Here is a 17651-nt window from a genome sequence, read left to right as displayed (position 1 = left end):
CACTTACACAGTGCATGGCACATAGTAGGCACTATATAAATGCTTATTCCCTTCTTCCCTTCCCCAATTTTCACTGGTAGATGAACCCTTTTCCTGGAGTTCCCCTTACCAATGAAATCACAGTTCCAGAACAAAGAAAAATTATTTTAAGTACCTCAGATGTGTTCTAAGGCCGTTTAATAAGGTCCCAGGAAAGCCTTCATGCTGTACAGTATACTGTTACATAATAGTGATGAATGTGCTGGAGATTTTCATACTATTTTAGATAGCTGTCACCTATCACACAATACCAAGGAAGCTGCAGAGGGCCAACCCAGCCATCTCCCTGGCCACTGCTTGAGTTTTGTTTCTTGACCCTATGTTCATCATCATCTCTGTTTGATCTGGCAGAGGCTATCAAACTAAATCTTCACCAGTGTTAGGAATGTCACCTTGAGAATTTTGGAAAGAATGTGCTTGATTGTTTACTGCATGTACCCCAGAGATACTTTTCTTCCAGCTTTGTCTTCCTGATAGTAGGGCAGAAAACGGAATGATAATGAACTGATATGATGTCCTTTTCCACCCCCTAGGACAGAATGGTGCTGCTCATTGTTGGGAATCTTGTTAACTGGTCCTTGTAAGTAGCTTGAGAGCACCGTGGTTTTCTTATGACTGATTGTTGTGACATGAAGGTTTACAGACAGAACTGTTTGCACTCTGTATTAAAGAAACTGAAACTAACCAGGAAGGGACAAGTCTATGCTGGCTTGGTGGAGATGAGCTGAGTATGCTGGCATACCCAGCTCATGCTCTTATCAATGTTCTAGAGACATAGGGATAATACTTCAAAGAGCCATGATTTTGCCGATGTAGGTATTTTTTCCACCGCTATAGGTTTCAATGTTCTAGGTTATCATGAATTGCTGTGGCCAAAGAATATATATTAACTAATAGCCAAGCCTTTGGTGATAAGTCTCTGACCTTACTGAGGCTGAGTAACTGAACTAATACTGAAAGTCTTTCCAACTTGATAGACTATGTCAGAGGTTGCTAATGAAATAACTTTCATGAATACACAGCCTCCTCCACACCACAGCAAAGCATTACTTCAAGACTTCAGTGGACTTCACTCTAAATCAGAACCTGCTATATAGGAAAAGGGGTCTCTTCTGCTTGATTCTTCATATGTTGTCTGATCTCTTCGGCAAGTCCCAACAGCCCTGTTTGTACCTATAGTTGCAGAAATTCAATGTGGCTTTAAAAATCTGTAAGAGTCATATTCAGAAAGGCCATATGATATGCATATTATTCCATGAATTCTGACTCTCTCTTTCTATATCTTTATCTCTGTCTGTATTTGTGTACATATTTCTCTATATGTTTATGTATCTCGTTTTCTATATTTGAAAGGCCCCTCTCTGTTTTCCCTTCTTTTCCTCTGTCTTTCCCATTCCACTATAGTTATCTACAGTGTTTTTCTGTCTCTTCTTTCTCCATTCCTTTCTCTCCCCCTCACTCTCTCTATTCCTTTGGTTGAGTTCTATGTTCCTTGTTCTTAATTTAAAATCAAATGAGTAGAAAAGGGTTTTTTAAAATTCTTCCTTAAAAGAAAAAGAAAGAAGAAGAGTCTTACATTAACTTGCTGTTTGTGTAAGGACCCAACTGGATTTATTCCCTATGAAGTAGAGGCCATATGGTGTTGGAACCAGGAATTGGATTTAAATCCCTCACATACTCTGAGACCCTGAGCAATCCACTTAACTTCCTGGCAATCTAGGCAACTTTCCAAGACTATATGTTGTAGAGAAAGTGCTGACCTCCATTCATAGAGGGAGTTCCCCTACCTGGGGAACCTCTACCACTAAAATCACAGATCCAGTCCCTATCCCTATTCCTAAATTCCCCATTCCGGGTTTACAGTGGCTCACACAAGGGCATGGGGAAAACCATAATCCTGTCATTGAGAGCTTCTCTGGCAACTTAAAAGGGATCTTGGAGTCAGAGGACCTGGGTTCAAATTGTGCACTTAAGACCTGGATAACCTTAAGGAAGTCAACCTTAAGCAATTCCTTGGGCCTCAATGATCTCAGCTATAAAATGAGAGGGTTGGATTAAAGGTTCTCTAAGGCATCTTCTAACTCTAGATCTATGAAGTCCTAGGAACTGGGTTCCTACTTAGGGACAATATGTTTTTGGAGGAACCTTTTCATAATTCGACTGCCTAGAGAATACGCAGGGACAAAGTTGCTTGTCCAGAGGAACCTTGTCCCTTTGGTTTCTGCTGCCTTAGATACCAAAGACATAATTCTCCAAGGATGTCTTCCCTTGACCTCTGTGTATTGCTATCTACTAATCAATCATTTGAAGATAAGCTTGCCCTCAGTAACTGTTACTGAGTGGGGTTATCTCTGAGAATCTGCCATTTTCTTGGGAATGCAGCAATCTGAGGGAGAACGTGACTTCCCCAGGGTCCTATTTCTTATTAATATGTACCAATAAGAGGCCATAACCCTGCAGTCTCTTGCTCCTTCCCCTCTTTCCTGCTACTAATACAAGCGTATCAGAGTTGTGGGTGGAGTGAGGCATGGGGAAACCTCAGTCTTCTTCTGAATAGACAAACCAGGTGATTCTTCTAATTGAATCAAAGAGGGTGATGATGGTTACAGATGGAGACCTGTGCAACACTGTGGTAAATGCCTAGTAAATGCATCTTCAGGATAGGTACTTCTCCCTGAAGAGATAATCTTCCCCTGAAAATCATACTGGATGAAGCTGTCATGAACCTTGAAGTTATGTTATCGTAAATCTACTTTCCTGGGTCTAAAAGATTTGAGCCAACCTTGTCTTCACCCCCTTGTATCCTTTAGTGCTCTCTTTGGACTGGTGTATCGGCCCAGGGACTTTGCTTCCTACATGTTGGGGATTTTTATCTGTAACCTGCTGCTATACCTGGCCTTTTATATCATCATGAAGGTAAGGGTTTGCATGGGGGCAGAGCTGATTTCATAGGCACCCAGCCTTCTAGGCAGAAGCTAGGCTCATAACTTGGGTTTTGCCATGTGCCTTAACCCCTTCCCTCACTTCTTTCCTCATAGCTCCGCAGCTCTGAGAAGGTCCTCCCCATCCCACTGTTCTGCATCCTTGCCACGGCTGTGGTGTGGGCAGCAGCCCTTTACTTTTTCTTCCAGAATCTCAGCAGCTGGGAGGTAAGAGAGCAAATGCCTTTACAAGGAGTCATTCTCTCTCCATCTTTGTGATTAGTTCTGTTTGCTCCTGGTTTCTGCAGTTTGTGGGTAAATTGCAAAGGGGAAAATTTAGGCTTGATCTTAGGGAAAACTTCCTAAGAATTTGAGCTGTCCACAAGCTGAATGGGCTGCCTCAGGGCATAGTGAGGTTCCCCTCACTGGAAGCCTTTAAGCAGAGGCTAGATGACTACTTGTCAGATATATTGCAATGGGAATTCCTTTTTAGATATGCATTGGGAGGGATGGTCACTGGAATCCCTAATATCTCTAAAAGTCTGTGATTCAGGGATTTCGCCTTTTTGCCCTTTTCTTTGATATTCCCCTACTTTGTTTTATGTGCTTGTTGTTATATACATTTGGGAGAAAGTTCTTTTTGAACGAGAGCTGTTTTGTTCATATAATAATATCTTGCTGCAATGAGCGCTTCACATGAATCATCTGCATTTGCGCTTCACAACGTTCATTCAATAGTTATATAACACCTACTTTGGTTTTTTTTAAATTTAATTTATTTAATATATTTAGTTTTCAGCATTGATTTTCACAAGAGTTTGAATTACAAATTTTCTCCCCATTTCTACCCTCCCCCCCACTCCAAGATGGTGTATATTCTGGTTGCCCTGTTCCCCAGTCAGCCCTCCCTTCTGTCACCCCACTCCCCTCCCATCCCCTTTTCCCTTCCTTTCTTGTAGGGCAAGATAAATTTCTATGCCCCATTGCCCATGTATCTTATTTTCTAGTTGCATGCAAAAACTTTTTTTTTTGTTGTTTTTGAACATCTGTTTTTGAAACTTTGAGTTCCAGATTCTCTCCCCTCTTCCCTTCCCACCCACCCTCCCTAAGAAGTCAAGCAATTCAACATAGGCCACATGAGTATCATTATGTATAACCCTTCCACAATACTCATGTTGTGAAAGACTCACTATATTTTGCTCCTTCCTAACCTATTCCCCTTTACCCAATTTTCTCCCTTGACCCTGTCCCTTTTCGAAAGTGTTTGTTTTTGATTACCTCCTCCCCCATCTGCCCTCCCTTCTATAATCCCCCTTTTTTGTCTTCTTCCTCCTTCTTTCCTGTGGGGTAAGATACCCAATTCAGTGTGTATGGTATTGACTCCTCAGGTCAAATCTGATGAGAGCAATATTCACTCATTCCCCCTCACCTGCCCTCTCTTCTCTTCCTACAGAACTGCTTTTTCTTGCCACTTTTATGTGAAATAATTTACCCCATTCTACCTCTCCCTTTCTCCCTCTCTCAATATATTCCTCTCTCATCCCTTAATTTGATTTTATTTCTTTTAGATATCATCCCTTCATGTTCAACTCACCCTGTGCCCTCTCTCTCTCTCTCTCTCTCTCTCTCTCTCTTTCTCTCTCTCTCTCTCTGTATATATATATATATATATATATATATATATATGTATATATATATACATATATATATACACATACATACATATATACATACACACACACTTATACATATATATACATATACATGTACATATATATATATATATGCATATTCCCTTCAGCTACCCTAATACTGAGGTCTCATGAATCATACACATCATCTTTCTATGTAGGAATGTAAACAAAAAAGTTCAACTTTAGTAAGTCCCTTGCGATTGCTTTTTCTTGTTCTTTTTCTTGATTACCTTTTCATGCTTCTCTTGATTCTTGTGTTTGAAAGTCAAATTTTCTATTCAGCTCTGGTCTTTTCACTGAGAAAGTTTGAAAGTCCTCCATTTTATTGCAAATCCCTATTTTGCCTTGGAGCATGATACTCAGTTTTGCTGGGTAGGTGATTCTAGATTTTAATCCTAGCTCCATTGACCTCCGGAATATCGTATTCTAAGCCCTTCGATCTCTTAATGTAGAAGCTGCTAGATCTTGCATTATTCTGATTGTGTTTCCACAATACTCAAATTGTTTCTTTCTGGCTGCTTGCAATATTTTCTCCTTGATCTGGGAGCTCTGGAATTTGGCAACAATATTCCTAGGAGATTTCTTTTTGGGATCTATTTGAGGAGATGATCTGTGGATTCTTTCAATTTCTATTTTGCCCTGTGGCTCTAGAATATCAGGGCAGTTCTCCTTGATAATTTCTTGAAAGATGATATCTAGGCTCTTTTTTGATCATGGCTTTTAGGTAGTCCAATAATTTTAAAATGATATCTCCTGGATCTATTTTCCAGGTCAGTGGATTTTCCAAGGAGATATTTCACATTGTCTTCCACATTTTCATTCCTTTGGTTCTGTTTTATAATATCTTGATTTCTCATAAAGTCACTAGCTTCCACTTGCTCCAATCTAATTTTTAAGGTAGTATTTTCTTCAGTGGTCTTTTGGACCTCCTTTTCCATTTGGCTCATTCTGCCTTTCAAGGCATTCTTCTCCTCATTGGCTTTATGGAGCTCTTTTGCCATTTGAGTTAGTCTATTTTTTAAGGTGGTGTTTTCCTCGGTATATTTTTCAATATTTTTTTGGGTCTCCTTTAGCAAGTCATTGACTTGTTTTTCATGGTTTTCTCACATCACTCTCATTTCTCTTCACAATTTTTCCTCTACTTCTCTAACTTGCTTTTCCAAATCCTTTTTGAGCTCTTCCATGGCCTAAGACCAGTTCATGTTTTCCTTGGAGGCTTTTGTTGTAGGCTCTTTGACTTTGTTGACTTCTTCTGGCTGTATGTTTTGGTCTTCTTTGTCACCAAAGAAAGATTCCAAAGTCTGAGACTGAATCTGGGTGCATTTTCACTGCCTGGCCATGTTCCCAGCCAACTTACTTGACCCTTGAGTTTTTGGTAGGGGTATGACTGCTTGTAGACTAAATAGTACTATGTTCCAAGCTTGGGGGGATGCGCTGTTGATTTCAGAGCTCTTACAGCCAGCTCTGCCACACCAGCACTCCTCCTTCCCCAAGAACCCCCGACCTGGACCTGACACAAATCTTAAGCAGGCTCTGCACTCCTGCTCTGATCCACCACTTAATTCCTCCCACCAGGTGGGCCTGGGGCCGGAAGCAACTGCAGCTGTAGTTCTGTAACTGCCCCACCTCCACTGCCCCCCCCCACCCCTAGGCGGTGGCTGAACCACGAACTCTATCACCCTTTCCCCAGCAGCTTTTTCCACTGACCTTCTCTGTTGTCTTTGGTGTTTGTCGGTTGAGAAGTCAGGTAACTGCTGCAGCTCACTGATTCAGGGCACTAGGGCACGCTCTGCCCAGCTCCTGGTTTGGTTGGTCGACACCACCCATGCTGAGCTCTGCTCCGCTCCCAGCTCTGTGCACAAAAGACCTCACCCAGCAACCATCCAAGCTGTCCTGGGCTGGAGCCCTCCTTCCCTCTGCTATTTTGTGGGTTCTGCAGTGCTTGAATTGGTTCAGAGCCATTTTTTATAGGTTTTTGGAGAGACTTGGTGGGGAGTTCACGCTAGTCCCTGCTTTCCAGCCACCATATTGGCTCCACCCCCCCCCCCACATCTACTTTGTGTAATGCACTGCTTACAGTTTGAGAGAGACAAAGAGATCATTCCTTATAATATGTGTGTGTGTGTGTGTGTGTGTGTGTATGTGCTGGGGAAGAAAGAGGATAAGAATGCCACACAAATAACGATAACCACATAGCAGGCTATGATAACTATGTAAGGGAGGTACAAATACTGAGTTCAGACAAGGGAGGATCACTGTGGGCTGAAAGCCTCTGTAGAAGGGATTGTAAGGGGTGGAGCCAAGATGGCTGCTGGAAAACAGGGACTTGCTTAAGCTCTCCCCCAAATCCCTCCAAACACCTGTAAAAAATGGCTCTGAACAGATTCTAGAGCTACAGAACCCACGAAATAACAGAGGGAAAAAAGTCTCCAGCCCAAGATGGCCTGGATGATCGCTGGGAAGGGCCTATCACACCATGCTGGGGGCAGAGTGCAGCCCAGCATGGGCTGCACCAGGACCAACCAGACAGGAAGTCAGGCAGAGCAGGTCTTAGGGCCATGAATCACTGAGCTGTGGCAGTTACCAGATTTTTCAACCCACAAACGCCAAAGACAATGAAGCAAGTTAGTGGGAAAATGGCTGGATATGGGTGAGAGAAGTGCGTGGTCCAGCCCCGGCCCTGGGGGTGGTGGAAGTGGCACAGCAGCAGCAACACGAAGCTCCTGTGGCTGTTTCCAGAGCTCTAGCATCAGCTGCTCCTGGAGTCCCTGGCCCACACGGTGGGAGAAATCAAGCAGCAAATCAGAGTGGGAGTGCAGGGAATGCTTTGCTGGCCCAGAGGCAGGGTTCTCTTGCTTTGCCCTGCTTGGATCTGGGTCGTGGTCCTGGTTGGCTGTTCTTGGGGGAGGAGGAGCGCTGGTATGGCAGAGCTTGAGGAGACTGTGGAGTAGAAAGAAGTAGCTCTGAAAACAGCAGCACAAGGCCCCTAAAGCTTGGGACAAAGTACTCTCTACTCTACAAGCAGTCATACCCTGAGAAAAAGCTCAAGGGTCAAGTAGTTGGCTGGCAACATGAACAGGCAGTGAAAAAGGATGCAAACTCAGACTCAGACTCTAGAATCTTTTTTTGGTGACAAAGAAGATCAAAATATACAGCCAGAAGAAGTCAACAAAGTCAAAGAGCCTACATCAAAAGCCTCCATGAAAAATATGAATTGGTCTCAGGCAATGGAAGAGCTCAAAAAGGATTTGGAAAAGCAAGTAAGAGAAGTAGAGGAAAAATTGGGAAGCAAAATGAGAGTGATGCAAGAAAATCATGAAAAACAAGTCAACAACTTGCTAAAGGAGACCTAAAATATACTGAAGAAAATAACACCTTAAAAATAGACTAACCCAAATGGCAAAAGAGCTCCAAAAAGCCAATGAGGAGAAGAATGCCTTGAAAGGCAGAATTAGCCAAATGGAAAAGGAGGTCCAAAAGACCAATGAAGAAAATACTACCTTAAAAATTAGATTGGAGCAAGTGGAAGCTAGTGACTTTATGACAAATCAAGATATTATAAAACAGAACCAAAGGAATGAAAAAATGGAAGACTGTGAAATATCTGATAGGAAAAAACCACTGACCTGGAAAATAGATCCAGGAGAGATAATTTTAAAATTATTGGACTACCTTAAAGCCATGATCAAAAAAAGAGCCTAGACATCATCTTTCAAGAAATTATCAAGGAAAACTGCCCTGATATTCTAGAACCAGAGGGTAAAATAGAAATTGAAAGAATCCACCAATTGCCTCTTGAAAAAGATCCTAAAAAGAAAACTCCTGGGAATATTGTCACCAAATTCCAGAATTCCCAGATCAAAGAGAAACTATTTCAAGCAGCCAGAAAGAAACAATTTGAGTATTGTGGAAACACAATCAAGATAATACAAGATCTAGCAGCTTCTACATTAAGGGATCAAAGGGCTTGGAATATGATATTTCAGAGGCCAAAGGAGCTAGGATTAAAACCAAGAATCACTTACCAAGCAAAACTGAGTATAATACTCCAAGGCAAAATATGGATTTTCAATAAAATAGAGGACTTTCAAGCTTTCTCAATGAAAAGACCAGAGCTGAATAGAAAATCTGACTTTCAAATACAAGAATCAAGAGAAGTATTAAAAGGAAAACAGAAAGAGAAATCATAAGGGACTTACTAAAGTTGAACTGTTTTGTTTACATTCATACATGGAAAGAAGATATTTGTAATTCATGAGACCTTTCTCAGTATTAGGGTAGTTGAAGGAAATATACATATGTGTGTGTGTGTGTGTGTGTGTGTACACATATATATACATATATATATATGTACATATATATGCAGAGGGCACAGGGTGAATTGAATATGAAGGGACGATATCTTAAAAATAAAATAAAATTAAGGGGTGAGAGAGGAATATATTGGGAGAAAGAGAAAGGGAGAGATAGAATGGGGTAAATTATCTCACATAAAAATGGCGAGAAAAAGCAGTTCTATTGGAAGGAAAGAGCGGGCAAGTGAAAGGGAATGAGTGAATCTTGCTCTCATCAGATTTGACTTAAGGAAGGAATAATATACACACTCAATTGGGTATCTTACCTACAGGGAAGTAGGGGGAAGGGGATAAGAGAGGGGGGAATGATAGAAGGGAGGGCAGATTGGAGGAGAAGGTAGTCAAAAGCAAACACTTTTGAAAAGTGACAGGGTCAAGGGAGAAAATTGAATAAGGGGAGACAGGATAGGATGGAGGGAAATATAGTTAGTCTTTCACAACATGACTATTATGGAAGTGTATTGCATAATGATACATGTGTGGTTGCTTGCCTTCTCAAGGAGGGTGGGTAAGGAGGGAAAAAGAGAGAGAATTTGGAACTCAAAGTTCTAAAAACAAATGCTCAAAAAGAAAGAGTTGGTTTTACATGCAACTGGGAAATAAGATATACAGGCAATAGGATATATAAATTTGTCTTGCCCTACAAGAAAGTAAGGGGAAAGAGGATGGACAGGAGAGTGGGGTAACAGAAGAGAGGGCAGACTGGAGAACGGGGCAATCAGAATATATGCCATCTTGGAGTGGGGGGGTAGAAATGGGGAGAAAATTTGTAACTCAAAATCTCATGGAAATCAGTGTTGAAAACTAAAAATATTAAATGATAAAAATATGAAAAATTAAAAATTAAAATTAAAGAAAATAAATGATGAACAGAATGATTCAGAAAAACCTAGAAAGACTTCCATGAACTGATACAGAGTGAAGTGAGAAGAACCAGGAGAACACTGTACACAGTAAGAGCAATACAATGAACACTGAATGACAACTCTTCTCAGCAATACACTGATTCAAGACAATCCCAAAGGACTCATAATGAAAAATGTTATCCATCTCCAGAGAAAGGACTGATTGGATCTGAATACAGACCAAAGCATACCATTTTTCTTTTTTTTCTTTCCTTCTTTCTTCCTTTCCTTCCTTCTTCCCTTCATTTCTTCCTTCCTTCTTCCCTCCCTCTTTCCTTCCTCCCTTCCTTCCTTCCTCCTTCCCCCCCCTTTCTTTCTTTCTTTCCTGTTGGAGTTTTTATTCCACAAAATTTTTTAAATGATTACTAATGTACAACCTATATCAGATTGTATACCATCTCAGGGAGGCAGGAAGGACAGGTAGAATTCGGAACTGAAAACTTAAAAAAAACTAATATTAAAAATTGTTTTACATATAATTGAGGAAAAAATAAAATATATTTTTAAAAGAAAAAAAAAGAAGGGATGGTAGTTGAGCTGGGCTTTGAAGAATAGGTAGGATTTCAACAAATGATGATGGGAGGAAGGACACTGCAGGCACAGAGAAGAGCATGAGCAAAGGCACAGAGCAAAGAAAGCCCAGGACATGTTTGAGGGAGGGAAAGTAGTATGAAGTATAAAGTTTGTGAGAAGAAATGATTGAAAATAAGACTAAACTTTTTAGTTTAGTAACTTTTATCTTAAGTCAGCAACGGCAAAATAAGGACTTCAACCTGTATTATCAGAGTATAGGGAGCTAACTTAAATATTTTGAGAGTGAGGTGACCAGAGATGGATTGGAAGAAAGAGAAATTGAAGACAAGGAGACCGTATTAAATCTATTGAAATAATTCAGGGGAAAGGTAGCAAGGGTGGAAGTGGGAATGGGGAAGCACTAATGGATATGAGAAAGATTACAGAAGTAGAATAAAAATAATAATAGCTAACATGTGTAGGCCACTTTAAGATTTGTAAAGTTCTTTACGTAGCTATAGATAAAGATACCACCTCATTTGATCCTCATAACAACCTTGTAAAGTAGGCTCTTCTATTATCTCCATTTTATAGATGAAGAAGTGAAGGATGAAAGAGGTTACATGCTTTGCCCAAGGTCACATAGCTAGTAATTATGTGAGGCAGATTGGAACTCTGTTCTTCATATGCTAAGCCCAGCACTTTGTCTAATACACCAGAGGTGTCAAACATGCTGCCCACATGGCCTATGATGCTTCCAAGTATAGCTAAAGCCAATTAAATACGAAAGGGGAAAAAACATCCTGGTCTCGATGGATTCTCCTGATGGAGAAATCTATCAAACTTTTAGAAAACAGTATCATATTTCAAAATTTTTCTCCAAAATTGAGAAAGAAAGCACCTAGCCAGAATCTTTGTATTAGTCCTAATACCTAAACCAGGGAAAGATAAAATACAGAAAAGAAAGAAAGCTATAGGTCAATATCATTAATGAACATGGACTCAAAAAATTTAAACAAAGTCCTATCAAACAGACTACAGTGATTTACCTAAGAAAGATTCATTATGACCAAGTGGAATTTATATCAGAAATGCAAGGATGGCTCAACATTAGGAAAACAATCAATATAATTAATCATATTAAAAACCAAAACATCCAAAACCACACAATAATCTCAATAGATGCAGGAAAAAAATTAACAAAGTACAACACTCTCTTATACTAAAAACCCTACAAAGTAGAAGTAGAGAGGGATCTTTTTCAATATCATCTGTCTAAAACTAAAAGCAACCATCATTTGCAATGGGGATATGCTAGAAACTTTTCCACTAAGTACCAGAGTAAATAAAAAACGCCCACTCTCCCCACTATTATTTGATATATTTTTGGAAATGCTACCAATAGCAATAAGACAAGAGAAGGAAATTAAAGGAATAAAGAGAGGTAAATAGGAGATAAAAAATATTCCTATTTCCTGATGATATTTGGCTTATTTGGTAAATCCAAGGGAATCAGCAAAAATACTAATTGAGACAAGAGCTTCAGCAACGTCACAGATTACAAAATAAATCCTCAAAAACCAACAGCATTTCTATATAATAATAACAAAACCCAAGAAATAATAATAGGGAAATCCCATCCCAAATAACTACAAAATGCATAAAATATCTGGTGATCATCCTATCAAAACACATGAAAGACTTGTATAGATTCAATTACAAAGTGTTCCTTAAAGAAATAAAGAACAACTTAAATAGCTGGAGAAAGGTAGAGGGGTTGGGAGACTGTGATGATGGTAGTTACCATGGCACTACACTAAGTGTGTCCCCGTGTTTGGGAAAGCAAAGGCTGGAGGAGAGGAGCTGGCTGACACTGGCAGCCTAGGGCCTGAGGTTTTTTCCACACCCATAATGGCCTGAACGTGATGGCCACCCCCATAATGGTCTGAACTGTGACTAACCATTGGGATTATGTAAAGATTTTGGCACAGGAACCATCCCCTTGGCTTTTCTTTCAAAAATATAAAGTTCATCCAAGGCCTGATAAGTCAGGAACCCAGGATTGGGTTCCAGCCAATAAAACGCTCTAAGTAGGGTAAGTCACTGACCCAGGCCCTGTGCATTTAAAACAGCATGTTCAATGACCTCAGCAACTTCACCCAAACCATGTCGAAGCTGTTGAGCATCCCCAGAATCTGGCTTGGATGAACTTGTCCCTCAACGACCTCCCCAGTATTGACCACGTGCTGACCATTGTCTTCAGCCTTAGTGTCCTTTGTCTCCAGTGCAACTGCATCCAGCACCTGACAGAAGCAGATAAACTGTGAAAACTTTCAAAGCTTTGGCACTTGACCTTCCACAGGAACCCCATAGAGGAAGAGAAGGGATACAGGCAATATGTGCTATCCATCATATACTGAATCACCACCTTCGACTTCAGTGGCATCACCAAGCAGGATAGGGTCATGGCTGCTGTTTGGAGAAGAACACTTAAAAAGCCTAAAAAGGCCCAAAACAAACTGCATAGTCCTGTCTGTTTAGCTTTAATCCCTCCACTTCAAAGTCTGGGCAGAATCAACACCAACCAGGCTAACATGACATTAACCAGCCCCAAGTACCCTCAAGTAGGCAAAACCTGACCTATACCCTATTCTGCCAACCTGAGGCCTGAATCTTGCTTGACAGGCCCCTAGGAACTTCTCAGAGGGTCTCATCTGGTCCTATGCCCACCTCTCCTCATACTTTATATGTGAAGAAGGAATGTCAGGACCTCAGCTGGAAGTCATTTTGCCCTACTGAATCCTGCTGTTGTCCCAGGAGAGGCATCTAGTTGATTTTCAGGCCCTAAAGGAAGTGGGAGGTTGATAAGGTAAGGATGAGGATGGAAGGGCTGGAGCCAGGATGGATAGATGTCATTTATAGAGGTTGGCAAACCAAAACAAATAAAATTACAGGATCAATCATGTAAAAAAATAGTTGGAGGAATATTCAGTGCTCATAGTTAGGCCATGCCAATATAATAAAAATGACAATACTGCCAAAAATCCATACTTTTAATGCTATACCAATTAAATTACCAAGGAGATGCATCATAGAACTTGATAAAATTATAACAAATTTTATTTGAAAAACATAAGATCTAGAATATCAAGATAAATGATGAAAAGATGTACAAGGTGTTCCTAAAGTCTGGACACATAGGCAATTGACAGCAATGTGGAGTTATTGCATTGAGTCCACGTGAATCTTGCAAAGCACATCAACCTTTGCATCACAAATAAGGGAAATCATATTGAAGATGCTATTTGTTAATATTCCAATTAAATAAAAATTTCATTCATTTCATTTCTTGAAAATATGCATTTTTGCCTATGTTACCAGACTTTAGGAACACCCTGTAGAAACAAAGGGGAAATAGCACTTTAAGTCCTCAAACTATATTATTAACAACAAAAAACAACAATAAAGCAACAATCATCAAAACCATCTGTTATTGGTTAAAAGAAATACAGACATAGGTCAATAGGACAGAAATAATAGAATTCAATAACTTGGTGTTTGATAAAGTAGAAAACATAAATTACCTAGGAAAAAACTCCTTATTTGATAAAAACTGCTGGGAAAACCAGTCTGGCAAAAATTAGGCTTAGACCAACATCTTACACTATACTCCACAGAATATTCTGAATAGATATACAACCTTAATAGTCAAGATTAAAAAATTAGATTATTCAGGTTATTAGAAAATTCAATATTAAAACTTAGAAGAAAAGCAGATCACATACCTCTCACAGCTATGGGTAGAAAATTGATTCTTAACCAAATGAGATAGAGGCAATGACAAAACTGAAATATCTCTGCACAGACAAAATTAATGCACCAAGGATAAAAATGGAAGTGACCAAATAGGTAAAGAAACTTCATATCAAATTTCTCTGACAAGGATTTGGTATACAAGATATATAAATGATAAATACATATGAGACTAATTGCTATTCCCCAATAGATAAGTAGTCAAAGGATATGAGCATACAATTCTCAAAAGAATTGCACTGTACTCACAACCACATGAAAGAGTACTTTAACTAATAATAAGAGAAATGCAAATTATAATAACTTTGAGGTTTCACTCATACCCTGCAAGTTGGCAAAAATGACAAAAAAAACAGCAATAGTCAACATTGGACAGGTTGTAGGATGATAGGCACACTAATACATTGTTGGCAGAACTGTGAAATGCTGTTAACATTTTGAAAAGCAATTTGAAATTATACAAATGAAGTAACAAAAGCGTCTATGCCCTTTGAACCAGAGACTCCATTACCAGCCATATCCCAAGGAAGTCACTGATAAAAAGAAAGTCTCCATATAGTCTAGCTAAGTGGCAGTTAGGTGGCACAATGGATAGAATGCCAGGCCTGAAGTCAGGAAGACTCATATTCCTGAGTTCAAATTTGGCCTCAGACACTTGCTAGCTGTGTGACCCTGGGCAAGTCACTTAACCCTGTTTGCCTCAGTTTTCTCATCTGTAAAAATGAGCTAGAGAAGGAAATGGCAAACCACTCCAGTATCTTTGCCAAGGAACCCCCAAATGGGGTCACAGAAAGTTGGACGCTACTGAAACAACTGAACGACAAGTAGATTCCAAAATATTTATAGCAGCACTTTTCAGGATAGCTAAGAATTGGGAACAAGGTAGATGCCCATTAACTGGGGAATGGCTAAACAAATTGTGGTACATATATGTAACTGCTCTGTAAGAAGTGTTGTATGTGATGAATACAGAGAGGCATGAAAAGATTTATATGAACTGGTGCAGAGTGAAATAAGCAGAACCAAGAAAGCAATATACACACTAACTACAACAATGTAAATGGAAAGAACCACCACATGCCTAAAAATCAAAAGTAAACGTAACAAAATTGTCAATATCAAGCAGGACTCAAAGAAATATGAGAGGACACCCCCAACCCACCCTTTTGTGGAGGCAAGAGGTCCACAAGTGTTACACACTGCACATGTTTTCTGCCTTTTTCAATGTATTTATCAGTTGCACTGATTTTTCCCCCTCTCTTAAAAATATTATTTGTTATGTGGAATGTCTCTCTGGGGGAAGGAGAGGGAGGGATACTTGGGATAACTATGATGATGTAAGAAACAGAAGATATCAAAGCTGATATCTTCTGTTCTGATATAAAATGTTTTTTTATATATACATACATATAAAGTTGTTGCATATATGTATATATATATATAAAGTTCTGATATAAAATGTTGTTAATATGCAAAATACAGGGATCCTTATCTACAGATTAATGCCCCCCCTTTTCTATTCGAGTTTGAAGCCAAACTGTTTCTCTTCTACCTGTTAAATAATAAGACAAGACATTGTGCAAAGAGCATTATTCACTTGTCCTTATAACTCTCACTTTCATTCCCTGCCTCTATCCTTCCCTACCCCACTTTAGGCAGCTAACAGGCAAGAATTACTTTCGTCCCATTTTATAGATTGGAAAGCTGAAGCTTAGTGAATGGAGATGATGTGCCTGAACTGCCCCACCTCATCATACACACACACACACACACACACACACACACACACACACACACACCCCTCACCCCTGCTGAGTCAGGCACTGAAATGGAAGACCCAGCTCTCTTGACTCAAGTAGGATCTGGCCTCTTCCTAGGCCCTTCTTGCCCCACTCCCATCCTAGGCTACTGTCTCACTTTGTCTAACCGTATGAAACTCCACCAGCACCAGCACCTTCTCAGCAACTGCTTCTAGGTGATTTTCAAGGTCCCTTGACAGTATTTTTGCCACTTCCATATATGTCACCTATCACTTAGACACACTGCAACTGTGTAGAAACTGTGTGTAGCAGTTAGCTTGTACTCATCCTGTGCATTTAAATCCTATTTTGTCTCAGTTATTTGTGCATGTGCTGCATCTCCAACCCGCCACTAGATAGTGATGGCCACAAGCGCTGTCTTCTGTACTTTTCCCTATGCCTAGGAAATCATCTCCCTTATCAGTAGGCATTTAATAAGTAACCAGGTAAATTTACTGGAATGTTGCCCTGGCTTATCTCCCCCAGGGAACCCCAGCAGAATCCCGAGAGAAGAATCGTGATTGTATCCTGCTGGATTTCTTTGATGACCACGATGTCTGGCACTTCCTTTCTGCAACTGCCTTGTTTTTCTCATTCTTGGTGAGTTTTGCAGCTTTTCCCTTCTTACTATCCTGTTCTCTTTCTCTAGCCCACCTTGTCAACACTTTCTGTGTCTTTTTTTCTTCTGCCTCTCCCCTTCCTCCCTTTCCCTGGGCTTTATCCCTCTTCTCTTTTGGTTCCCCAGCAGCAGCAGCTTGAGATCTTGCTAAGGATCTTCTCTCTGTCTCTGTCTCTGTCTCTCTCTCCAAATGAACTGAGGAACCAGTTTACACAATTTGACCCAACCACAAAAATTGCTGATTATGTCTCTTTGATGCTACATTTCCCTTTTCCATCATCAGGCCCTCAGGCATAGGAAGGCTAAGTGATTGACTAAGCTACCCAGCACATGTGGACAAAAGTCAAACTAGGCCATACAACTACAGGATTCATGTTGCTTTCCACACTGGATTTTTTTCTTTTACTAAGTAGCATTAGGCTCTCCTTCCAGTTGATGCCCCATCCTCTCTTGGGCTCACAGGATTTAGAACAGAAAAGGGACCTTAGAGGCCAATTCTCCCAACCATTTTATGTTCCCACTGCTTTGTTTTATTAACCAGTTGGTAGACCCATCATCGCCAAGAGGTCCTTTTATTTCCTCCCCCCACCTCAATATAGAATCTCTTCTTCTGGGATCTTCTAAATTAGCTTCATCTTTTATCTACACTTCCCTGACCTTCTTGTCAGTGATACTAATGGCTCAAATGTATACTTACAACAGTCCCCTATTATACGCAGACAGCATCACCACCTTTCCAGTGGTATCTTATATTATCTGCCCTAAATGGTGGCATTATGGCTCAAGTGACAACAGCTCTCCATCAAACTTTTACCAGTCACTGGACATGTTGTATATTTATGTAAACAGAGCCCTAGAGTCTGATTTGGGAAGTTTAAGCAATACCAATTCCTATAGAAAAGTAGACGCAAATCTCTGTCTCACTTTCTCTTTGGGTATTTTGTTCATATTAATTGGCAACTTTGAATAACATTCAGTAAGATCACCAAAACA

The 17651-nt window shown here is 40.1% G+C and overlaps 1 protein-coding gene and 1 pseudogene across 1 annotated transcript in view; both read left to right on the top strand.

The window, feature by feature from the left end:
• Window positions 1-17651, top strand: part of SIDT1 (SID1 transmembrane family member 1) — a 172469-nt gene that overhangs the window by 152380 nt on the left and 2438 nt on the right. Inside the window, exons 22-25 of the mRNA XM_036745918.1 lie at window positions 573-619; window positions 2850-2955; window positions 3078-3188; window positions 16526-16639. Of these exons, the coding sequence (XP_036601813.1) occupies window positions 573-619; window positions 2850-2955; window positions 3078-3188; window positions 16526-16639 (378 nt within the window). The remainder of the gene's footprint in view (window positions 1-572; window positions 620-2849; window positions 2956-3077; window positions 3189-16525; window positions 16640-17651) is intronic.
• Window positions 12377-13066, top strand: LOC118840158 (annotated as a pseudogene).

This window comes from Trichosurus vulpecula, chromosome 2 (assembly GCF_011100635.1).
Source record: "Trichosurus vulpecula isolate mTriVul1 chromosome 2, mTriVul1.pri, whole genome shotgun sequence".
Lineage (NCBI taxonomy): Eukaryota > Metazoa > Chordata > Mammalia > Diprotodontia > Phalangeridae > Trichosurus > Trichosurus vulpecula.
This window is presented reverse-complemented; position numbering and strand designations above follow the sequence as displayed.